At 50.1% G+C, this 25000-nt stretch overlaps 3 protein-coding genes across 5 annotated transcripts in view; 1 reads left to right on the forward strand and 2 right to left on the reverse strand.

Moving 5' to 3' along the window:
- Positions 1–2239: 2239 nt before the first annotated feature.
- nsmce2 (NSE2 (MMS21) homolog, SMC5-SMC6 complex SUMO ligase) lies at positions 2240–3878 on the reverse strand. 2 transcript variants are annotated; one of them, XM_084449562.1, is made up of 3 exons: positions 3444–3878; positions 2665–3089; positions 2240–2395 (listed from the first exon to the last, which is right to left on the reverse strand). In XM_084449562.1, the coding sequence occupies exons 1-2, from the start codon at positions 3723–3725 to the stop codon at positions 2667–2669; spliced, it is 705 nt and encodes a 234-aa protein (XP_084305688.1). In that variant the 5' UTR covers positions 3726–3878; the 3' UTR covers positions 2240–2395; positions 2665–2666. The 2 variants fall into 2 exon arrangements, with proteins under 2 accessions (XP_084305688.1, XP_084305689.1); XM_084449563.1 differs by lacking the exon at positions 2240–2395 and having other exon boundaries at positions 2590–3089.
- Positions 3879–4188: 310 nt separating this feature from the next.
- On the forward strand, positions 4189–17291 carry chek1 (checkpoint kinase 1). 2 transcript variants are annotated; one of them, XM_084449998.1, is made up of 13 exons: positions 4189–4321; positions 6838–6909; positions 7009–7123; positions 8151–8259; positions 8766–8830; positions 9257–9326; positions 9524–9712; positions 9861–9965; positions 14286–14388; positions 15868–16045; positions 16372–16503; positions 16581–16682; positions 16910–17291. In XM_084449998.1, the coding sequence occupies exons 2-13, from the start codon at positions 6845–6847 to the stop codon at positions 17003–17005; spliced, it is 1329 nt and encodes a 442-aa protein (XP_084306124.1). In that variant the 5' UTR covers positions 4189–4321; positions 6838–6844; the 3' UTR covers positions 17006–17291. The 2 variants fall into 2 exon arrangements, with proteins under 2 accessions (XP_084306124.1, XP_084306125.1); XM_084449999.1 differs by lacking the exons at positions 4189–4321; positions 6838–6909; positions 7009–7123 and adding an exon at positions 7902–7913.
- A 685-nt stretch (positions 17292–17976) lies between these two features.
- vsig10l2 (V-set and immunoglobulin domain containing 10 like 2) overlaps positions 17977–25000 on the reverse strand; it is a gene marked incomplete at both ends in the record, with an annotated part of 13474 nt that continues 6450 nt past the window's right edge. The window contains 9 exons of the mRNA XM_084449834.1: positions 17977–18140; positions 18250–18356; positions 18453–18477; positions 19447–19569; positions 20466–20595; positions 20821–20885; positions 21167–21460; positions 22151–22411; positions 24733–25000. The exon at positions 24733–25000 is cut by the window's right edge and continues 17 nt beyond it. Of these exons, the coding sequence (XP_084305960.1) occupies positions 17977–18140; positions 18250–18356; positions 18453–18477; positions 19447–19569; positions 20466–20595; positions 20821–20885; positions 21167–21460; positions 22151–22411; positions 24733–25000 (1437 nt within the window). The remainder of the gene's footprint in view (positions 18141–18249; positions 18357–18452; positions 18478–19446; positions 19570–20465; positions 20596–20820; positions 20886–21166; positions 21461–22150; positions 22412–24732) is intronic.

Here is a 25000-nt window from a genome sequence, read left to right on the forward strand (position 1 = left end):
CTATATTTTTGAAAATGAATTGGTTGGGATAGAGAATTGATATTGTAAGTCAATTTTTGTATTTTGGGTTCTTGTTCTTTCCACAGGTGACATTAGAAAACAACTTTTAAATGTTTCTCATTTTTGATCTTGGCCCTCAAGTTCACCTGGGCCTGTCCCATTCCTACATGGATACTGTTCATGACCTGGGCCTGTCCCATCCCTACATGGATACTGTTCATGACCTGGGCCTGTCCCATTCCTACATGGATACTGTTCATGACCTGGGCCTGTCCCATTCCTACATGGATACTGTTCATGATCTGGGCCTGTCCCATTCCTACATGGATACTGTTCATGATCTGGGCCTGTCCCATTCCTACATGGATACTGTTCATGATCTGGGCCTGTCCCATTCCTACATGGATACTGTTCATGTCAAAGTCCCTCATATCTCCATGCACTGCCATTAGCATCCTTGTCACATGTAGGCTTCCTGTCTGCTCCTGTCTGAACTTGTGTTCTGATGAAGCCAAAATCATCCGTCTCCCCCCTAAGGTTTAGAACAAGAGGACATTGTTTAAGATGGTGCAATTTGTTAATCTACACAAAGCAAACAAATTAAGTAAATGAATCTATGGGCAGGAATAATAACCTTGTTGGGAAAGTTGGTGAGTGTTGCCATTGTGGTCTGGTCATGTTTAGTTAGGTAGCTATGGTGATCATGCTGTTATCATTATGGCCTCTGATGTTTCTCAGACACACACTGTGAAACAGAATAAAGCGGTTTGATTCCAGCAAGGTCTTCTGGTCTGCTGTTCTTACAACTGAAAGACCGCTCTTAAGAACAAAAGGTTCCTGAAGTCATCTTTAGAGGTTCCTCAAAATGCAACAAGTGCAGAACCCTTTAAGGAGCCTCCTGGTCCTGGAACCTTTTTATAAAGGCAAGTTCCCCCCAAAATGTGTCTAGGGTCAGAACTACAGGGACCTCTTGTCAAGTTCATTACATTTTGAAGGACCCCGCGGTGCCTCTAGGAATCTTTCTGACCCCCTACAATAAACGTGCCTTTCTAAGCTCTGCAAGCACCTTTAACAACAATAATAACTGAAAACGGTGTGAAAACACTTAAGACAGACAATCAAAATTAATTTAACATCGGAAAACTTTTATATAAAAAAAATCACATATTTTAAACAATCTTATCAAAGATTAAATCCCAAATAGATTAATGGAACAATAACCCATTTATAAATGTTGAATTATTTCCATTTTAGAACATGGTTGGTTGATTCTCAAGAACTAAAATACAAATGCAACAATAATAACAACCAAACATAAGCAGATGAAGACACAAACAAAAAACTTGGGAGTAACGTGCCAAAACAAAAACCTTTAAAAAAATTGGCATAATTTAACAATTAAACTAAACAATTAATCAACAATAAATAACAATGCACATCACAACATTGTCTTTTTCCTCATCTCCTCTCCCCTAACCTCTAAACCCATCTCCTCTCCCCTAACCTCTAAACCCATCTCCTCTCCCCTAACCTCTAAACCCATCTCCTCTCCCCTGACCTCTAAACCCATCTCCTCTCCCCTAACCTCTAAACCCATCTCCTCTCCCCTAACCTCTAAACCCATCTCCTCTCCCCTAACCTCTAAACCCATCTCCTCTCCCCTAACCTCTAAACCCATCTCCTCTCCCCTAACCTCTAAACCCATCTCCTCTCCCCTAACCTCTAAACCCATCTCCTCTCCCCTAACCTCTAAACAGATCTCCTCTCCCCTAACCTCTAAACCCATCTCCTCTCCCCTAACCTCTAAACCCATCTCCTCTCCCCTAACCTCTAAACTCATCTCCTCTCCCCTAACCTCTAAACCCATCTCCTCTCCCCTAACCTCTAAACTCATCTCCTCTCCCCTAACCTCTAAACCCATCTCCTCTCCCCTGACCTCTAAACCCATCTCCTCTCCCCTGACCTCTAAACCCATCTCCTCTCCCCTAACCTCTAAACTCATCTCCTCTCCCCTAACCTCTAAACAGATCTCCTCTCCCCTGACCTCTAAACCCATCTCCTCTCCCCTAACCTCTAAACCCATCTCCTCTCCCCTAACCTCTAAACCCATCTCCTCTCCCCTAACCTCTAAACTCATCTCCTCTCCCCTAACCTCTAAACAGATCTCCTCTCCCCTAACCTCTAAACCCATCTCCTCTCCCCTGACCTCTAAACCCATCTCCTCTCCCCTCCTCTTCCACATCTCTCATCTCCTCCTATCTCCTCCCTATCTTCTCCTCTCCTTTCCTCTCCCCTCATCTCTTGCTCTTTTCCCACGTCTCCTCTCTCCTAACCTCCAATCTTTCCTCTGCAACTTTGCTGCCAACATTTCAGGGCAAGTTCTTCTCAACTCCATCTGCGAAAGAGACAGAAGAGAGAGATTAAACTGAAAGTAGGAGGTCGTATTTATAGGCTCAGTATAATTGATTGATTGATTTTATTTGACACACTTTTTAAAAGAATTACAGAGGTAAAGAAAAAAAAACTGTCAAGGATAACATAAAAAGCTACTGCTTATTTCCACTATGGTCCTTGTTGGTAAAGGGGGGAGGGGGGCATTTCAGACTGGAAATGCTTCTACCTACCTAGGATTTCAAAGTCACACTCCAGGAATACGAGACTCACGTTTACGTCTTCGAGTTCTGCCTTTTGTGGGCCTGTATCATCCTCTTCATCACGGAGTCCAAGATCAGGTCGTCCTTCTTCACGTCCCCGTTTCCACAACCCACCTTCGGGCAGCGGAGCTTCTTCTTCTTGGCTTGTTTGCCTCGGATCATGTCTAGGATCGCCTGCTGCTCGTAGTGGTGGTTGCACTTGCGGTTCTTGACGGGATTCTCCATCTCCATCTGCGTGAGCGGACAGGTGAAGTTCACCTGGCTCTGCATCACGGCGATGTCCTCGTCCAGCTCCTCCTCCATGTCCTCGGCGGTGTCCGGGTTCGCTTGTTTGAGGGAGTTCTGGACGCCGTCCTTGAAGCTGACCACCTTGGGGTGGTTCTGCAGCTCCGCATCGTCGAGCCTGCCCATGACCTCGGTGTATTTTTCCTTGACCTGTGTAGTATATTTTTATACTGTATTACATCAATACATTTGTATTACTCTCATGTAGTAATCAATTTACTAAGAATAATGAATAAACTTCACTTTAGGTAGAACTGTGTTAATATAACAGGATAGTGACAACAGATGCCCTGTCCTGAGTAAACATTCCTTTGTCCTCTGGGTCAATAAAGATAACACCTCGGGAGTCTACAGTTGTAAACGTGATCTTAGGAGGACACAGGAAGAACCCAAACTTGCCCCATGTCCGGAGGGGGGCAGAGCTCAGTGACCTGTTGACCAATTACAAGACTAGTTGACCAGATCTGTGTTAAATGTACATCTTAAATAGTGAAGATACCACACCTGGGCACTCAGGGAGAACAAGGCTTCAGGGTGCTGAGGCTGCACCTGTCTGGCCTCTGTCGTGATGTCTCCCACCACCTCCACAAAGCAGCTGATCTCTCTGTCCAGCCGGGCGCAGTCCAGCATCATCGCCTCCAGTTTGTTCAGGTCTGAGCTCTCCTGTCCGTCCCTGGTCTCCACCAGGTCCAAAGCCACGTCTGTCACGATGTCCATCCCGGTCCCGATGTCTGTCTGGCAGGACTTCAGGCTGGACAGCGTGGAGTGGACGGCGCTCAGGGACATGTTGGTACCTGGAAACAGCTTATTGGCTACGTTAGCACACTAGCTACATCGACATAGGACCAGAAACGGGTAAATTAGTCGAGATTAACTGACTTTGACGATAATTTAGTTGCGTCGTGAACTCTCTCGGCATGAAAGTTCCTCCTCTTTTACGCGGAAGTGGGCCGGATGTGATTGTATGGAAGTGGCTAGTTCCCATAAACGCGGAGACCGGTCAAACCATAACCCTAAACTTAATCCTAACCTTCACCCAACCCTATAGCTAAACCTAACCATAACCCTAAACCTAACCGAAAGCCGAACCTTTGCCATTACGTTAACTTAACCCTAAAAGTATCCTTAACCCTAAAAGTATCCTTAACCCTAAAAGTATCCTTAACCTTTACCCTAAACGGTCTCTGCAGCTATGGGAACTAACCTATACGGACTGAGCGCCAAATTCGTGCAGCAGCACAGCGTCGAGTAAACACGAGCCACAGGGTTCATTTATTAGACTAACTAGATGTTTATTATTTATCAGACTAACTAGATTAGATTAACTAGATGTTTATGAACTAGGCTACGACAACACCAACTCCTCTAGAAGACCAACTCAGGTAAAACACTGAAACTGTTTTCACTTGCTTCCACGAACGCTTCTCTTTCAAGTCTAAGTTAGTTACTCTACATGTTATGTTCTCTGAAATGAACTAACTTCAGTTAGCTAGTTAATATCTCATTACATTAGTCATTTAGCAGACGCTTGTATCCAAAGTGACTAACAATAATTGCATTTAACGTAGGAAAAGCCAATGTACTACTACTTGCCAGAACTCACAAGTGCATCTTCTCTCTAAAACAAGTGACTAAGAGCATAATCTAGTGAGTAAGAGCATAATCTAGTGAGTAAGAGCATAATCTAGTGACTAAGAGTATAATCTAGTGAGTAAGAGCATAATCTAGTGAGTAAGAGCATAATCTAGTGACTAAGAGCATAATCTAGTGAGTAAGAGCATAATCTAGTGACTAAGAGCATAATCTAGTGACTAAGAGCATAATCTAGTGAGTAAGAGCATAATCTAGTGACTAAGAGCATAATCTAGTGAGTAAGAGCATAATCTAGTGACTAAGAGCATAATCTAGTGAGTAAGAGCATAATCTAGTGACTAAGAGCATAATCTAGTGAGTAAGAGCATAATCTAGTGAGTAAGAGCATAATCTAGTGACTAAGAGCATAATCTAGTGACTAAGAGCATAATCTAGTGACTAAGAGTATAATCTAGTGACTAAGAGCATAATCTAGTGACTAAGAGCATAATCTAGTGACTAAGAGCATAATCTAGTGACTAAGAGCATAATCTAGTGACTAAGAGCATAATCTAGTGAGTAAGAGCATAATCTAGTGACTAAGAGCATAATCTAGTGACTAAGAGTATAATCTAGTGACTAAGAGCATAATCTAGTGAGTAAGAGTATAATCTAGTGACTAAGAGCATAATCTAGTGACTAAGAGCATAATCTAGTGAGTAAGAGCATAATCTAGTGAGTAAGAGCATAATCTAGTGACTAAGAGCATAATCTAGTGACTAAGAGCATAATCTAGTGAGTAAGAGCATAATCTAGTGAGTAAGAGCATAATCTAGTGACTAAGAGTATAATCAAGTGACTAAGAGCATAATCTAGTGACTAAGAGCATAATCTAGTGACTAAGAGCATAATCTAGTGAGTAAGAGCATAATCTAGTGAGTAAGAGCATAATCTAGTGACTAAGAGCATAATCTAGTGACTAAGAGCATAATCTAGTGACTAAGAGCATCATCTAGTGAGTAAGAGCATAATCTAGTGACTAAGAGCATAATCTAGTGAGTAAGAGCATAATCTAGTGACTAAGAGCATAATCTAGTGACTAAGAGCATAATCTAGTGAGTAAGAGCATAATCTAGTGACTAAGAGCATAATCTAGTGAGTAAGAGCATAATCTAGTGAGTAAGAGCATAATCTAGTGAGTAAGAGCATAATCTAGTGACTAAGAGCATAATCTAGTGAGTAAGAGCATAATCTAGTCACTAAGAGCATAATCTAGTGAGTAAGAGCATAATCTAGTGAGTAAGAGCATAATCTAGTGACTAAGAGCATAATCTAGTGACTAAGAGCATAATCTAGTGAGTAAGAGCATAATCTAGTCACTAAGAGCATAATCTAGTGAGTAAGAGCATAATCTAGTGAGTAAGAGCATAATCTAGTGACTAAGAGCATAATCTAGTGACTAAGAGTATAATCTAGTGACTAAGAGCATAATCTAGTGACTAAGAGCATAATCTAGTGACTAAGAGCATAATCTAGTGACTAAGAGCATAATCTAGTGAGTAAGAGCATAATCTAGTGACTAAGAGCATAATCTAGTGACTAAGAGTATAATCTAGTGACTAAGAGCATAATCTAGTGAGTAAGAGTATAATCTAGTGACTAAGAGCATAATCTAGTGACTAAGAGCATAATCTAGTGAGTAAGAGCATAATCTAGTGAGTAAGAGCATAATCTAGTGACTAAGAGCATAATCTAGTGACTAAGAGCATAATCTAGTGACTAAGAGCATCATCTAGTGAGTAAGAGCATAATCTAGTGAGTAAGAGCATAATCTAGTGACTAAGAGCATAATCTAGTGAGTAAGAGCATAATCTAGTGAGTAAGAGCATAATCTAGTGACTAAGAGCATAATCTAGTGAGTAAGAGCATAATCTAGTGACTAAGAGCATAATCTAGTGACTAAGAGCATAATCTAGTGACTAAGAGCATTATCTAGTGCTGAAGGCAAAGTGCAAGAATAGCAATCTAAAGTACAGTGCAATATAATATAACACAATAAGTGCTTAGGAAACACGAACAACAATTTACAGTATATGACTTTAGCCAGCCAGCCAGCTAGCTAATTTATTTGATGGAATAAACAATTGAAAATAACTTTGCAATGTAATTTGGCCAATGATCAGCTAGCTAGCTATCTGAATGTCCCAGTCTGGGTCCATCCTGTGTTCTCATACTTAGCTAGCGAGCATTAATCCCATATCCAGTGCTTGCGTGTTGTTGTTGTTGTTGTTGTTGTTGTTTGCTTATCTAACTCTAGCTGATTTAGTAGGGGCATGGCGGTGCCGTTCGTGCAGGACTGGGACCTGGTCCAGACTCTGGGAGAAGGAGCCTACGGGGAGTGAGTACCGTTACCCCTCCTTTACTTTATTTTTGCTCCTCCAGCTCTCCTTTCATATCCCTATCATCACGCCGTTCTTTGTGACTCCCCTCTCCTCAGGGTGAGGCTCCTGGTGAACAGACAGACCGAGGAGGCGGTGGCGGTGAAGGTGATTGATACGAGCCAGGCCAAAGAGTGCGCGGAGAACGTGAAGAAGGAGGTCTGTGTGCACAAGGTATGAACGCGTGGCCAGAGAACGTCAAGAAGGAGGTCTGTGTGCACAAGGTACGAACGCATGGCCAGAGAACGTGAAGAAGGAGGTCTGTGTGCACAAGGTACGAACGCATGGCCAGAGAACGTGAAGAAGGAGGTCTGTGTGCACAAGGTATGAACGCGTGGCCAGAGAACGTCAAGAAGGAGGTCTGTGTGCACAAGGTACGAACGCATGGCCAGAGAACGTGAAGAAGGAGGTCTGTGTGCACAAGGTACGAACGCATGGCCAGAGAACGTGAAGAAGGAGGTCTGTGTGCACAAGGTATGAACGCGTGGCCAGAGAACGTCAAGAAGGAGGTCTGTGTGCACAAGGTACGAACGCATGGCCAGAGAACGTGAAGAAGGAGGTCTGTGTGCACAAGGTACGAACGCATGGCCAGAGAACGTGAAGAAGGAGGTCTGTGTGCACAAGGTATGAACGCATGGCCAGAGAACGTCAAGAAGGAGGTCTGTGTGCACAAGGTATGAACGCGTGGCCAGAGAACGTCAAGAAGGAGGTCTGTGTGCACAAGGTACGAACGCATGGCCAGAGAACGTGAAGAAGGAGGTCTGTGTGCACAAGGTACGAACGCATGGCCAGAGAACGTGAAGAAGGAGGTCTGTGTGCACAAGGTATGAACGCGTGGCCAAGAAGGAGGTCTGTGTGCACAAGGTACGAACGCATGGCCAGAGAACGTGAAGAAGGAGGTCTGTGTGCACAAGGTACGAACGCATGGCCAGAGAACGTGAAGAAGGAGGTCTGTGTGCACAAGGTACGAACGCATGGCCGCCCTCTAGCGCTGGCCTGGAGACTCCGTTGACTGCAAGATGCTTCTGTCAGTACCTCATGAGATGGAAAGATGACAAAGTTGATGACATGAGAAGGACTCAATCTTCTGGAATGTACTGTATGTGGTCAAAATAAGCAACTCTAGCGAAAGTGTGGCTCTGTATTTGGCGTGTGTGTGTGTGTGAGTGTCATAGCATGATATCTGTGCCCATGTCTGCAGATTCTCTCCCACGCCAACATCGTTCGTTTCTTCGGTCACCGGACGGAGGGGACAAACATCTATCTCTTCTTGGAGTACTGTTCTGGGGGCGAGCTCTTCGACCGGATAGGTGAGACGGACAGGGCCAGGAGCCAATCACAGGCAGTTGAGCTCGGTTTAACGGGCCCATTTGTTCATAATATACATCTTTTCGCACGCTGATAGTCCCAACTAAGTATGTGCCTCTCTCTCCCTCCTACTCTTTATTTCTCTCCATCTCTCTCCATCTCTCTCTCTCCCCATCTCTCTCTCTCTCCATCTCTCTCTCTCTCTCTCCCCATCTCTCTCTCCATCTCTCTCTCTCCATCTCTCTCTCTCTCTCTCCCCATCTCTCTCTCTCTCTCTCCCCATCTCTCTCTCTCTCCATCTCTCTCTCCATCTCTCTCTCTCTCTCTCCCCATCTCTCTCTCTCCCCATCTCTCTCTCTCCATCTCTCTCTCTCCATCTCTCTCTCTCTCTCTCTCTCCCCATCTCTCTCTCTCTCCATCTCTCTCTCTCCATCTCTCTCTCTATCTCTCTCTCTCTCTCTCTCTCTCTCTCCATCTCTCTCTCTCTCCATCTCTCTCTCTCTCTCAGAGCCTGACGTGGGGATGGCAGAGAGAGATGCTCACAGGTTCTTCCAGCAGTTGATAGCAGCCGTGGTGAGTGGAACCGTGGGGGCGTTCCGCGGTAGTGGGTTCTAGAAGCGGAACAGCACTCTGCCTCTGTCCGTGTGTTCCATCTTTTCCCCCCGTTGTGATTGGTCCGTCTTTGATCCCCCGTTGTGATTGGTCTGTCTTTGATCCCCCGTTGTGATTGGTCTGTCTTTGATCCCCCGTTGTGATTGGTCTGTCTTTGATCCCACGTTGTGATTGGTCTGTCTTTGATCCCACGTTGTGATTGGTCTGTCTTTGATCCCCGTTGTGATTGGTCTGTCTTTGATCCCCCGTTGTGATTGGTCTGTCTTTGATCCCCCGTTGTGATTGGTCTGTCTTTGATCCCCCGTTGTGATTGGTCTGTCTTTGATCCCCCGTTGTGATTGGTCTGTCTTTGATCCCCCGTTGTGATTGGTCTGTCTTTGTTCACAGGAGTATCTCCACAATATAGGGATCACCCACCGAGATATAAAGCCTGAGAACATTCTGCTGGACGATAAAGGTGAGTGTGTGAGTGTATGCGTGTGTGCGTGTGTGTGTGCGTGTGTGAGTGTGTGAGTGTGTGAGTGTGTGTGTGTGTGTGTGTGTCTGCGTGTGCGCTGTCACCCCACGCCCACCCCTCTGGTAGGTGTGTGTGTCTGTGTGTGTACAGTGTGTGTCTCCCTGCCTGAGTGTGTTTGGCCGTATTCTCCCGCTCAGATAACCTGAAGCTGTCAGACTTCGGTCTGGCCACCATGTTCCGTCACCGCGGCCGCGAGCGCCAGCTCACCAGACTGTGCGGAACTCTGCCCTACGTCGCACCTGAACTCCTCAGCCAATCAGAGTTCAGCGCTCAGCCAGCTGACATCTGGGCCTGTGGGATAGTGCTCACCGCCATGCTGGCTGGAGGTAGGTCTCTGTGTGTGTGTGTGTGTGTGTGTGTGTGTGTGTGTGTGTGTGTGTGTGGTGTCTGTGTGTGTGTGTGTGTGTGTGTGTGTGTGTGTATGCGTGCATGCGTGTGTTTAGCTGCCGTGATGTTATGTTGCCATGGTTTCAGAGTTACCATGGGACCAGCCAAGTGAAAGGTGTCAGGAGTATGCTGATTGGCTCCAGAAAAAGACCTACCTGCCACCCTGGAAGAAGATACAACCCACACCCCTCAGTAAGACACACACACACACACACACACACACACACACACACACACACACACACACAATGATCAAAATATCAAAGTAAGTTGTGTGTAATATTTAATGGTATCTGTTCTGTCATTCTTTTACTTCCCTGTGAAGTTACTCGTAAATCGCTCGCTTGCCTATTTTGAATGCACTACAGGCGTGACAGAGGTCAGAGGTCAGTGGCGCTGGCTCCCCGTGGGAGTTTTATACAAGTGGGGGAGTTTTGAGTAAGCTATGTTGTGGGAAAATGTCAAAAAATACAGTCAAATTTATTTCATTTCTTCTAACTAGCTGGAACCCTAAGCGCAGGCTTTGCCAGCATGGATGTATTAAAAGAAAGTGATGAAGAAGAGGAAGATGAGGGGGAGCACGGGCAGTAAGGGAGGAGGAAGATGAGGCGGAGCACGGGCAGTAAGGGAGGAGGAAGATGAGGAGGAGCACGGGCAGTAAGGGAGGAGGAAGATGAGGCGGAGCACGGGCAGTAATGGAGAGAGGAAGATGAGGAGGAGGGAGCAGGGGCAGTAAGGGAGAGAGGAAGATGAGGAGGAGCACGGGCAGTAAGGGAGAGAGGAAGATGAGGAGGAGCACGGGCAGTAAGGGAGAGAGGAAGATGAGGAGGAGCACGGGCAGTAAGGGAGAGAGGAAGATGAGGAGGAGCACGGGCAGTAAGGGAGAGAGGAAGATGAGGAGGAGCACGGGCAGTAAGGGAGAGAGGAAGATGAGGAGGAGCACGGGCAGTAAGGGAGAGAGGAAGATGAGGAGGAGCACGGGCAGTAAGGGAGAGAGGAAGATGAGGAGGAGCACGGGCAGTAAGGGAGAGAGGAAGATGAGGAGCACGGGCAGTAAGGGAGAGAGGAAGATGAAGAGGAGCACGGGCAGTAAGGGAGGAGGAAGATGAGGAGGAGCACGGGCAGTAAGGGAGGAGGAAGATGAGGAGGAGCACGGGCAGTAAGGGAGAGAGGAAGATGAGGAGGAGCACGGGGAGTAAGGGAGAGAGGAAGATGAGGGGGAGCACGGGCAGTAAGGGAGAGAGGAAGATGAGGAGGAGCACGGGCAGTAAGGGAGGAGGAAGATGAGGAGGAGGGAGCACGGGCAGTAAGGGAGAGAGGAAGATGAGGAGGAGCACGGGCAGTAAGGGAGGAGGAAGATGAGGAGGAAGGAGCACGGGCAGTAAGGGAGGAGGAAGATGAGGAGGAGCACGGGCAGTAAGGGAGAGAGGAAGATGAGGAGGAGCACGGGCAGTAAGGGAGGAGGAAGATGAGGAGGAGCACGGGCAGTAAGGGAGGAGGAAGATGAGGAGGAGCATGGACAGTAAGGGAGAGAGGAAGATGAGGAGGAGGGAGCACGGGCAGTAAGGGAGAGAGGAAGATGAGGAGGAGCACGGGCAGTAAGGGAGGAGGAAGATGAGGAGGAGCATGGACAGTAAGGGAGAGAGGAAGATGAGGAGGAGCATGGACAGTAAGGGAGAGAGGAAGATGAGGAGGAGCACGGGCAGTAAGGGAGGAGGAAGATGAGGGGGAGCACGGGCAGTAAGGGAGAGAGGAAGATGAGGAGGAGCACGGGCAGTAAGGGAGGAGGAAGATGAGGAGGAGCACGGGCAGTAAGGGAGAGAGGAAGAGGAGGAGGAGCACGGGCAGTAAGGGAGAGAGGAAGATGAGGAGGAGCACGGGCAGTAAGGGAGAGAGGAAGATGAGGAGGAGCACGGGCAGTAAGGGAGAGAGGAAGATGAGGAGGAGCACGGGCAGTAAGGGAGAGAGGAAGATGAGGAGGAGCACGGGCAGTAAGGGAGAGAGGAAGATGAGGAGGAGCACGGGCAGTAAGGGAGAGAGGAAGATGAGGAGGAGCACGGGCAGTAAGGGAGAGAGGAAGATGAGGAGGAGCACGGGCAGTAAGGGAGAGAGGAAGATGAGGAGCACGGGCAGTAAGGGAGGAGGAAGATGAGGGGGAGCACGGGCAGTAAGGGAGGAGGAAGATGAGGAGGAGCACGGGCAGTAAGGGAGAGAGGAAGATGAGGAGGAGCACGGGCAGTAAGGGAGAGAGGAAGATGAGGAGGAGCACGGGCAGTAAGGGAGGAGGAAGATGAGGAGGAGCACGGGCAGTAAGGGAGAGAGGAAGATGAGGAGGAGCACGGGCAGTAAGGGAGAGAGGAAGATGAGGAGGAGCACGGGCAGTAAGGGAGGAGGAAGATGAGGAGGAGCACGGGCAGTCAGGGAGAGAGGAAGATGAGGAGGAGCACGGGCAGTAAGGGAGAGAGGAAGATGAGGAGGAGCACGGGCAGTAAGGGAGAGAGGAAGATGAGGAGGAGCACGGGCAGTAAGGGAGGAGGAAGATGAGGCGGAGCACGGGCAGTAAGGGAGAGAGGAAGATGAAGAGGAGGGAGCACGGGCAGTAAGGGAGGAGGAAGATGAGGAGGAGCACGGGCAGTAAGGGAGAGAGGAAGATGAGGCGGAGCACGGGCAGTAAGGGAGAGAGGAAGATGAGGAGGAAGGAGCACGGGCAGTAAGGGAGAGAGGAAGATGAGGAGGAGCATGGGCAGTAAGGGAGAGAGGAAGATGAAGAGGAGGGAGCACGGGCAGTAAGGGAGAGAGGAAGATGATGAGGAGGAGCACGGGCAGTAAGGGAGAGAGGAAGATGAGGAGGAGCACGGGCAGTAAGGGAGGAGGAAGATGAGGAGGAGCACGGGCAGTAAGGGAGGAGGAAGATGAGGAGGAGCACGGGGAGTAAGGGAGAGAGTCCCGTCGTTGTGGGCGTGACTGGCGCTTGTGGGCGTGACTGGCGCTTGTGGGCGTGACTGGCGCTTGTGGGCGTGACTGGCGCTTGTGGGCGTGACTGGCGCTTGTGGGCGTGAGTAGCGAGCGAGCAGTTAATGCACAACCCATCCTCCCTGTGCAGACCGCTAGAGGAGGGGTCAGACCGGTAGAGGAGGGGTCAGCCCGGTAGAGGAGGGGTCAGACCGGTAGAGGAGGGGTCAGACCGGTAGAGGAGGGGTCAGACCGGTAGAGGAGGGGTCAGACCGGTAGAGGAGGGGTCAGACCGGTAGAGGAGAGGTCAGCCCGGTAGAGGAGGGGTCAGACCGGTAGAGGAGGGGTCAGACCGCTAGAGGAGGGGTCAGCCCGGTAGAGGAGGGGTCAGACCGGTAGAGGAGGGGTCAGACCGGTAGAGGAGGGGTCAGACCGGTAGAGGAGGGGTCAGCCCGGTAGAGGAGGGGTCAGACCGGTAGAGGAGGGGTCAGACCGGTAGAGGAGGGGTCAGATCGGTAGAGGAGGGGTCAGACCGGTAGAGGAGGGGTCAGACTGGTAGAGGAGGGGTCAGCCCGGTAGAGGAGGGGTCAGACTGGTAGAGGAGGGGTCAGACTGGTAGAGGAGGGGTCAGACCGGTAGAGGAGGAGTCAGACCGGTAGGGGAGGGGTCAGACCGGTAGGGGAGGGGTCAGACTGGTAGAGGAGGGGTCAGACCGGTAGAGGAGGGGTCAGACCGGTAGGGGAGGGGTCAGACCGGTAGAGGAGGGGTCAGACCGGTAGAGGAGGGGTCAGCCCGGTAGAGGAGGGGTCAGCCCGGTAGAGGAGGGGTCAGACCGGTAGAGGAGGGGTCAGACCGGTAGAGGAGGGGTCAGCCCGGTAGAGGAGGGGTCAGCCCGGTAGAGGAGGGGTCAGCCCGGTAGAGGAGGGGTCAGCCCGGTAGGGGAGGGGTCAGACCGGTAGAGGAGGGGTCAGACCGGCAGAGGAGGGGTCAGACCGGCAGAGGAGGGGTCAGACCGGTAGAGGAGGGGTCAGACCGGTAGAGGAGGGGTCAGCCCGGTAGAGGAGGGGTCAGCCCGGTAGAGGAGGGGTCAGACCGGTAGAGGAGGGGTCAGACCGGTAGAGGAGGGGTCAGACCGGTAGAGGAGGGGTCAGCCCGGTAGAGGAGGGGTCAGCCCGGTAGAGGAGGGGTCAGACCGGTAGAGGAGGGGTCAGACCGGTAGAGGAGGGGTCAGACCGGTAGAGGAGGGGTCAGACCGGCAGAGGAGGGGTCAGACCGGTAGAGGAGGGGTCAGCCCGGTAGAGGAAGGGTCAGACCGGTAGAGGAAGGGTCAGCCCGGTAGAGGAGGGGTCTCTCTCTCTCATTCTCTCTCACCCCTCACTCTCTTTCTCTCTCTCTCATTCTCTCTCTATCACCCCTCCCTCTCTTTCTCTCTCTCTCATTCTCTCTGTCTCTCTCTCACCCCTCCCTCTCTCTCTCTCTCATTTTCTCTCTCTCTCTCTATCACCCCTCCCTCTTTCTCTCTCTCTCTCTTTCTCTCTCTCATTCTCTCTCCCCCTCCAGGTCTGCTGTCTAAGTTACTGCTGGCCGGTCCAAAGGAGCGGATCTCCCTCCCAGACCTAAAGAGTGACCGCTGGTTCAGTCAGGCCCACAGAGCGTCCCCCAGGTACCCGTCAGACTCTCAGGGCTCAGCAGCCAAACTCCCGCGCTCTGACTCAGAACGGCTGCCTCTCGGGCGCAACAACAGGTAGGGCTGGGTACTGGGCAGGACGTCACTATCCCCACCGCCACTGTGTCATGATACGTTGCGATATGATACAAGACATATTGCGATACATTGCGATACTCTGCATAATTTCCTGAAAATGTAAAAATACAGCTGAAAATACAACTCTATCCCCCGCTCGCTGGAGGTGATCCTGAATAAATTCAAACATAGATAAAAAAAATCTACGGGTTTTCTACCAATCTACCGGTCTATCTTCATCCCCACCCTCACCTATAGTCATGAAGGATGGGTCATGACTGAAAGAACGAGATCACGGATACAAGCGGCCGAAATGAGTTTTCTCCGGAGGGTGGCTGGGGTCTCCCTGAGAGATCGGGTGAGAAGTTCAGTCATCCGGGAGAGACTCGGAGTAGAGCCGCTGCTCCTTTGCGTTGAAAGGAGCCAGTTGAGGTGGTTCGGGCATCTAGTGAGGATGCCTCCTGGGCGCCTCCCTAGGGAGGTGTTCCAGGCGTGTCCGGCTGGGAGGAGGCCGTGGGGTAGACCCAGGACTAGGTGGCGGGACTACATCTCCACACTGGCCTGTGAGCGGCTAAAGATTCCCCAGGCAGAGCTGGTTGATGCTGCCAGGGAAAGGGATGTCTGGGGCCCCCTGCTGGAGCTGCTGCCTCCGCGACCCGACCCTGGATAAGCGGATGAAGATGGATGGATGGATAATTTTTTTAATCTATGATTGAATTCTATTTAAGCAATAAACCACTCGAGGCCGTGTGTTATAGTGATTTTATAACAGCTAGGGGGCGTTGTTAGGCACGACGTGAAGCGGAGTAAAACCCCCCTAGCTGTTATAAAATCACTATAACACACGGCCTCGAGTGGTTTATTGCTTTTATACAACGGTTACTACAGCTATTAGTGTAAAATAAACACACAGCAATGTAAAATATTAACATTTATTCAAAACGAAGCATCATTCCCTCAATTCCGCCGAGCAAAAGAGTTCCCCTAACAAAAGGGTTGCCAAGCAACAACAACAACTACAATGCATTGGATCAAATGGGAGGCGCGTTCATACTGAAAATGAAATGATATGCGGTCCCAGGTGTGTGTTACAAAGTATTTTAACACGGCTTCCAGCCAATCAGAATCAAGAACCAGAACTAACCGTTGTATAACTTTCATTTTATATCGTATAGTTTTGTATATTTTCCTTATTGATACAGTATCGCGAGAAAAAATATTGCAATGTATTACTGTAATGATTTTATTGCAGATTTTTATACAGGTCAGAACTGTTTGTGTGTGTGCGTGTGTGTGTGTGCGTGTGTGTGTATGCATGCGTGTGTGTGTGTGCGCGCGTGTGCGTGTGTGTTCATGCATGTGTGTGTGTGTGTTTCTAACACGCCTCCGTCCCTGCAGTGATGACAGCGTGCGTCAGTACTCCAGCTCCCAGCCGGAGCCCGCGGGGGGCGGGGCCACGGTGTGTGTGTGGGACGGGAGTGTGTGGTGCGGCGGTCCGGTCAGCTTCTCCCAGCCCGCCCGGCCAGAACACATGCTGCTGGGGACCCAGCTACTGGGCACGCCTGGGGCCAGCCAGGTATCTCTCACACACACACACACACACACACACACACACACACAATCACGTTCATACAGAACCTTGCAACCCCACAACAACGCGTACGTGCACACACACACACACACACACACACACACACACACAATCGCGTTCATACAGAACCTCGCAACCCCACAACACCGCGTACGTGCACACACACACACACACACACACACACAACAGCGCGTATGTGCACACACACACACCCACACACACACACACACAACAGCGCTTACGTACACACACACACACACAACAGCGCGTACCTGCACACACACGTGTTGTTTGTGTTTGTGTGCTCTCAGACGCCCTGGCAGCGGTTGGTGAGGAGGATGACGCGCTTCTTCACCACGCTGGACGCTGAGGCCTCCTTCTCCGCCCTGAGGGACGCCTGCGTCAGCCTGGGACTCACCTTCAAACACACCTGCACCAGCGAGGTACGCACACACACACACACACCTTTACCTACCTACTTTACCAAACCACCGCTGAAGCTCCTCCCTGTGCCACCCAGGTGACGTTGAGCCTGCTGGACAAACGCAACAACAAGCTGATCTTCAAGGTCCATCTCCTGGAGCTTGACCAGAGGGTCCTACTGGACTTCCGGCTGTCCAAGGTCAGTCCCTAGACTAGACTCCGCCCTCATTCTGCCGGACCCCCTGGTGTGCCTGTCCGTTTCCATGAGATAGTCACTGATGTGTGTGTGTGGTGTGTGTGTGTGTGTGTGTGTGTGTGGTGTGTGTGTGTGTGTGTGTGTGTGTGTGGTGTGTGTGTGTGTGTGTGTGTGTGTGTGGTGTGTGTGTGTGTGTGTGTGTGTGTGTGTGTGTGTGTGTGTGTTCCCAGGGTGACGGTCTGGAGTTCAAGCGTCTCTTCCTGAAGATCAAACATAAGCTCAATGACATCATCAGCACCCAGAAGATCGTACTTCCTGTCTCATGACGAGCCAGTGAGTGAGTGGGCGAGCGAGGGTCGCTGGAGAGAGTAACACGGGACACCACTCTGTTCCCATAGTAACCACCTCCACAGTTACTTTAGGTGCTCTGTTACACCGATGAGCAAACTAGCAGCACTTTATCATTATGTCTGCCTAGCGTCTAGTCATGTCTGCCTAGCGTCTAGTCATGTCTGCCTAGCGTCTAGTCATGTCTGCCTAGGGTCTAGTCATGTCTGCCTAGCGTCTAGTCATGTCTGCCTAGGGTATATTCATGTCTGCCTAGGGTCTAGTCATGTCTGCCTAGCGTCTAGTCATGTCTGTCTAGGGTATATTCATGTTCTCTGTTATGTTGCTTAAGCGTTTCAATAAAGTTTTGTTCAGTCAGGTTAAATAAAGCCTTGTGATGAGAGAGATGGCGTCCGCTCCTCTTCAGAACCACAGGATGAGCATCGGGTTCGGGCTCCTCTGGCTCAGTCCACTCGCCAGGGTGCCCCAGTGAAGATACACACACACACAGTATCGTATCTTACTATGTGTTTATTTGGGATGTGTTGAAAAGACTGCAGTCCTTAAACGGGTGTAACATGTTGAAATGTACCGAACCGAGTGGGAACTGTGGATGTGACGCGTGCTTTTTTTTACCAACAAACTTCTGCCATAACCACGCCCCCGCGAGTTTTCATTGGACAACCCTAACCCTAATCCTAACCCTAAACCTAACCCTAACCAATGAAAACTCGCGGGGGCGTGGTTATGGCAGAAGTTGGTTGGTAAAAAAAATCACGCGGATGTGACAGCTGGATTATGAAGGCAAGGTGAGGAACTGAAGGTGTATTTCTGGTGCTAATACCACTGCACTGCACTGCAGGTGTTCTGGAGATACATGAGAGAGACCAGAGCTATGGAGAGAGATGTGGAAGTTGACCCTAACCACCCACAGTGGGATACTCTTGAACCCTTCCGGGCTGGTCGTATGTTAGGAACCCGTTGCCATAACAGTGATGGTGACGTTGACGGGTTCGTCGCCGTCTCCGGGGGGAGGAGCCTGGCCGGGGGGCGGGGCCTGGCCGGGGGGCGGGGCGGTGGCCAGGGGGGAGGCGGCTCGCGGGGACGCCGCCCTGGGGGACGCCATGGCCAGACCTGCTTACAAACCACAGGACAGGAGGACCGTGTTGACCGGATGGACAGAGGTGCACCTGTGTTCATTTGTGTTTGCTCATTGCTCGTGTCGTGTTTATGTGGCGTTTACCTGGACTAGGGGCGGAGCCAGGCTCAGACACTCCTCCCTCCCCTTCAGCTCCGCCCACTACCTCATCCTCTGGGAAGTGGATGTTCTCTCTGGACTGGCTGTGTTGCCTGGAGACACACACACACACACAGGTTCGTTTTACACTACATCATAATATGGCGTGTGTGACATGGCTGCAGTGCTTTATAAAGGTTCATACTCACATGCCGAACAGCATGTCATGTAGTCCTGTGGGTAGAAGCACACGAGAATATGAGACATGACCTGTGCTTTTATGTGAGAGTGTGATTTGATTTGATTTTTATTTGGAACTCTTTTAGCCAATGGCGATTCTTCCAAGAGTTCATTAAAACACAAGAATACACATATAAAATACATTCAAATCACAAAATATATATAGAATACATTATAAAAATACATTCAAATCACATGACATAGTAAAACACAAATCCACTCCATAAGTTTTACATAAAAAATATAACAATACACAATATCAATACCAGAGTTAGTTCATTCCAATGACCATCTAACAAAGTCTTCAGCTGTTTCTTGAAATCCCTTTTAGGTAGCATTCTGATAGATGCCAGAAGCTGGTTCCATAATGTTATTGCTTGATGAGTAAATGTACGCCTACCACTGGAGTTTTTAAATATGGAATAGCATAATCAGATGTCTGTGCGCATGCATTTGGTCAAACTCTGGTCATAGCCTACAGGGCAATGAAAGGAACAGCCCCCTCCTACCTCCAGGCCATGGTCAAACCCTACACCCCCGCTGACCGCTACGCTCTGCTACCTCAGGGTGATTGGTTGCCCCGTCACTCCGAGGCCCCTGCGGTCGATCGACACGGTCACGGCTCTTCTCTGTCCTGGCCCCGCAGTGGTGGAACGAACTGCCCACTGATGTCAGGACAGCAGAGTCGCTGCCCATCTTTCACCGCAGGCTCAAAACTCATCTCTTCAAGAAGTACTAACACAACCCTCCCTAAGCACCTATTATATTTTTAGATTGCTATTCTTGCACTTTGCCTTCAGCACTAGATTATGTCACTTGTTTTAGAAAGGAGATGCACTTGTGAGTTCTGGCAAGTAGTAGTACATTGGCTTTTCCTACGTTAAATGCAATTATTGTAAGTCACTTTGGATAACGGCGTCAGCTAAATGACAGGGTTATGTGACGTGACGTGATGTGACTCACGGGGGTTGTTGTTGCGGTTGCGTATGATGTACATGAACAGCAGCACGGTGGCGATGGCGGCGATGATCATCCCCCCGATGGCTGCTCCAATCACGGCAGGGTACGCGTTGAAGGACGGGTCCGCTGCAACACACCATAGTTACCATAGCAAAGCAGCACACCCGAACCAGTCACCATGGCAACGCGGCTGCCTCTCATGGCAACATTAGTCTACTGAAGGCCTGGCCCATCGATTTAGTTACCATAGTTACCATACAATAAGACAGCTATCTTCCCTGCCCTGAACTGCAACCCTGTCTACACCCTCCACAGAATGACCCTTGACCCCTGCTAACTTCATACTGACATAACAAGAACAAGCAGTAGTCACTCTCCTGAAGACTAAAACGGAGAGAGATGATTGGCCAGGCAGGACAGAAGAGATAGCAGACAAACAACAGAGAAAGGAGAGCGGAGAGGGGGCTGGAGGGAGGGATGGAGCGAGGGAAGGGGGGGGGGGGTGAAGAGGGATGTGTCACATGGGGAGGATTGATATGAGATTGTGTGTGTGTGTGTGTGTGTGATGTGTGTGTGTGTGTGTGTGTGTGTGTCTTTCACCTGAGTGGATGACAAAAACAAGAACAAACGATTAGAGTCTCACAGGGTCATTGATCATCAGTCGGCCTACGGACAGGATGGAACTGTGACATCATCATCAAAGGCAACATTCCCAGTATTCCCACTGATACACCTGTTCCTCTCCTGTTCCTCTCCTGTTCCTCTCCTGTTCCACACCTGTTCCTCTCCTGTTCCACACCTGTTCCTCTCCTGTTCCTCTCCTGTTCCACACCTGTTCCTCTCCCGCCTGCTTGTGCTTCTACCGCCCCCTTCCCTCTTCACCTCTCTCCCTCTCTCTCCCTCTCTCTCCCTCTCTCTCTCTCTCTTCCTCCCCCTCTCTCTCTCAACTGTCTCCCGTCTAACTGGTCTCTCTCCCTCCCCGTCTCTCACCTGGGGTCCTGGCTGGGGACAGGGTCTCTCACCTGGGGTCTTGGCTGGGGACGGGTGTCCCACGGTGCGGTGGTTGACGGCGGTGACGCGGAACTGGTAGTTGAGGGTGGGCGTGAGGCCGGGCAGGGTGTGGCCGCGCTCCCCGGGCCCTGGCTCCGCCACCTTCTGCCAGGAGGGCAAACTGCTCCTCTCCTCCTCCCCTCTCTCCCCCTGCTCCCCGCCCCTCCTCCTCCCCGGGACCTCGTGGTCCTCCACGCGCCGGCGCTCCAGGATGAAGCCTGTGAGCCCTTCCTGCCCCGCCCCCTCCCACTCCACCTCCCCCTCCGCCTCCGCCTCCCCCTCCCCCTCCCCCTCCCCCTCCCCCTCGATCATCCACGCCGCCTCCACCTCGCTGCGCAGCCGGCTGCTGTACATCACACTGACCAGGGTCACGTTTGGAGGCATGGGGTACCCTGAGAGAGAGAGAGGAGAGAGAGAGAGAGGAGGGGAGAGAGAGAGGGAGGGAGAGAGAGAGAGGGGGAGAGAGGGAGGGAGAGAGAGAGAGGGGGAGAGAGGGAGGAAGAGTGAGAAGGGGGGGGGGGGGGGAGATAGAGGGAGTAGATAGATATGTCATCAAAGTGCCAGACTATACATGTAGCACAATTAACAGTGAGAGAGAGAGAGGGGGGGGGAGAGAGAGAGGGGGAGAGGGAGAGAGAGAGGGAGAGAGAGCTGTTGACAAAGTGGTTCCTACTCTTGACCAATAGCGTGACCGGGATCTCCGTCCCTCCCACCGCATTGATGGCGGAGCACCAATACTGGCCGCTGTCCTGCCCACCGTCCGTCTCCCGCACCGTCAGATTGGTCCACGCCGCCGCCTGCTGCAGCATGTACTTCCTGGGCGTGTCCCACACTTCCTGTCTGCGGTTGTTGAACCAGGTGATGTGGCTGGCCGGAGGGTAGTTGGCCCTCAGGATGCAGGTGAGCTGGACATCGCTGCCCTCGTAGACGGACACCATGCTCCTCTGGGTCACCAGCACCGGAGCCTCTGAGACAGAGACGGGGACAGATGGGGACAGATGGGGACAGAAGGGGACAGACGGATGGACAAATGAAAGAACCGATCAGCTTATTCCATGAGCGGTTTTGACATCGAACGTCATCATCTCTAATTCTCTCTATGATGTGCTTTACTATGTCATGTGATTTGAATGTATTTTTATAATGTATTCTATAATGTATTTTGTGATTTGAATGTATTTTATGTACACTGCTCAAAGAAATTAAGGGAACGCCAGTCATCAATCATCATCGCGGATATCCATTAATAAAATAACCAAGCTGAAAATCTTTATTGATTACATTGTGCAATTCGCCAAGAACAAAATGACGGTCAATGGAAACCAACATCATCCACCCATTGAGGGCTAAATGTGATTAAGTGTGAATAAGTGTTCTCCTAATTTTTTTTGCAGTATATTTTGTATGTGTATTCTTGTGTTTTAATGGACTCTTGGAAGAATAGCCATGGGCTAAAAGAGTTCCAAATAAAAATCAAAAATCAAATCAAATCTCTGATGGTCATCTATAGTTACTATAGTATCTATATCTATAACTTTCTGGCCGACCTCGTACGTGACATACGGTCGGAGAAGCCTCCCGCTCTGGCTGGGCCTCTCACTCTAGCTCCTCCTCTGCAGGGTTTCCGAGGGGCACTTGTTTCGACATACGCTCTTACCCAGCGTCAGCCGGCATGTCTTGTCCTGTGGGTGGAGGGGGTGCCTGGCGTAGCAGGTGTAGGCCTGCCCGTTGCGGGTGGATTCAGAGCGGAGGACCAGGATGTTGGCGGTCTCCTTCCCTCCCCTGTGCTCCTGGCCCTCTGGCCCCTCCCACCACAGCAGGGAGAGGGGGGCGCCGCCCTCCCAGGAGCAGGAGAGCATCAGGTATTGGTTGTTGCGTGTGGCGTACGCATAACACTCCGGCGCACCTGGGGGAGACCCTGGGGGAGAGAGAGGGAGATAGAGAGAGGGAGAGATTGAGAGAGAGATATATAGATAGAGAGAGAGAGAGAGGGGGGAAGAAGAAAGTAAAAGTTGATGAAGGCGTTTTGTGCGTAGGTACGTTCAACGTGTCGTGAATGACGAGTCTCTTCGTGAAAGGAAGTATCTTTTCGATGTATTATTGTGGTTGCCCCGAAGGGCAACACACTCTAGTAGCCTTGGTCGACTTTATTTGTTGGTTTGGATCTAGAGCAACCCCAAAAGTTTGCCACGCTACTCCTCCCACAGTTCTAACGGCACACACACACACACACACACACACACACACACACACACACACACACACACACGAGTCATATGTCAAATCGACCGGCTTCATCGGGAATCATGTGCTTCCACTTTGCTAAGCAATATCTTTGATAGTTTAATTTATATTAGTTTATTAGTGAATTAAAATTCCCCATTGACTTGAATCAAGTCAATGGGGAATTTGGGAATAGGGAAAATCTCAAGTTATGTTTTTAGAGTGGTGGCAGCTGTTGCTTTGGAAATATTCACACATTTTGTAAACTGCTGGCACTCCTACGGTTTTAACAACTCACACACATATTATACATCAAACCATTCACACAACTGTGCTGATTCGTACAATGTAAGTATCTAAGCTGTGTGACTTATAGTTTTCACGGTATGATGATTTGTCGGCAACTGCGCTCACCATTGAAACGTATGGGCCCACCCTCTAACTTTTGAGCTGCTAATTTTGCATTTTTACCCTTTTTCTAACTTGTCGCCATGGCTACATGGCTACATAGCTACACAGATATATTATACATGAAAATGTTCAGCAGGTTCCCAGGATTCCTACGGTGTCAATATCTAAGCTGTAACATTTATACTTTTTTAGAGAGAGCTGTCTGAATCCGGCATGCCTTTACATTGAAGTGAATGAAGGGCTGCTCAGAGTGTCAGTTGGGATTTGAATTTGGGGACACGAGCAGGATCTCTTAAAGGTACAGGCACACTTTTATGACTACAGTGATAGTATCACACCACAGACCACACACCTCCCCTGAGTGTCACTGATGAAGGCAGGTGAGTGGCCCAGAGAGGGCTACACTGTCCGCGACCTGCTATGACATGAGGGGGCGGAGTCTCGCCATCACGGCACTAACCACGCCATGGACCCGTCAACTCAGCCTTTGAGTGAGCTAGAGACACACGGTCTTTGCCGGTGGGCTCATGGAGATTGTCCGGAGGTCACTGCACTGCCCTCGACCCGCTGTGATCTGAGGGGGCAGAGTCTCACCACCACGCCGCTGAGTGGGCTAGAGACACACAGTCTTCACCTGTGGGGGAAAGTGGGTGGCCCAGAGAGGGGTACACTGTCCATGACCAGCTCTGACCTGAAGGGGCGGAGTCTCACCACCATGCCACTATCCACGCCACAGGCCCCACAACTCAGCCCCTGAGTGGGCTAGAGACGCACAGTCTTCGCTGGTGGGTGCATGGAGATTGCCCGGTCTGTAGTAGTTCTAGCAGTAGCTGTTACATACAGCTGCAGCAGCTAGCCCACCTCACATTTTCTCCAGGAAATATACTTTCTATTTTATATTAATTTATTAGTGAATTAAAATTCCCCATTGACTTGAATGGGAATAGGGAAAATCTCCAGTTCATATATTCTTATCTCAGAAACCTTTAGGCCTACAGTTACCAAACTTGGTAGAGAGGTTAACAGTCAAGAAGAAATAAAAAATAATTACACTGATGAGCCTCACGGTGGCGCTATAACAGCCCACTTTACCTTTTGGTCCGTAACTCTTGAACCATAGGTTGTAAAATCTAAATTTCTTCTAATTTTCTTTTTCGCAGGATTCCTTGTTTAAGAATAAAACATCTCAAATTAAAATCCATTACATTGCAGCTGACTTAGATCTTTGGATGTTGTGTACTTGATTATTAATTATTAAAATCAAAGCCATTGTAGGGTTGAATGTAACCCAGAGGAAGAACTACAAGCGCATGCACACAACATCCAACACACACATACACACACTCAAGACACACACACACACACACACACACACACGCACACACACACACACACACACGCACACACTCTACACACACCCAACACTAAGTAATAATGACGGAATGGTCAACCACACATGCAATTTCCCCAAATTGCACATTTCTAGTTCTAACTCATTCTGACTCGGTGACTCAGGGGCGAACATGTCAGACATACTCACAGGCAAGCACACACACACACACACACACACACACACACGCGCGCTGAGAGGCTCCCGGTACTCACAGGTGCGTGCGGTGCAGTGCGTGCTGTGGTCGAGGGCTGGATGGGAGCCGCGGCAGGTGAACAGCGAGTTGTTGAAGGTCTTGGTCCCGGGCTGCAGCACGGTGGCGTTGTTGGTGGGGCCCCTCTGGTCCCCCAGGCCGGCCCCCTCCTGGCCCAGCGCCCACACGCCGGGGGTCCAGCGCAGGGAGGGGGGCGGCAGCCCCCCGGGCCAGGTGCACTGCAGGCTCAGGGAGGTGTAGTTGAGGGCCGGTTGGACAGCGCAGGAGGG

The sequence above is a fragment of the Borostomias antarcticus genome, assembly GCF_949987555.1.
Source record: "Borostomias antarcticus genome assembly, chromosome: 15".
NCBI lineage: Eukaryota > Metazoa > Chordata > Actinopteri > Stomiiformes > Stomiidae > Borostomias > Borostomias antarcticus.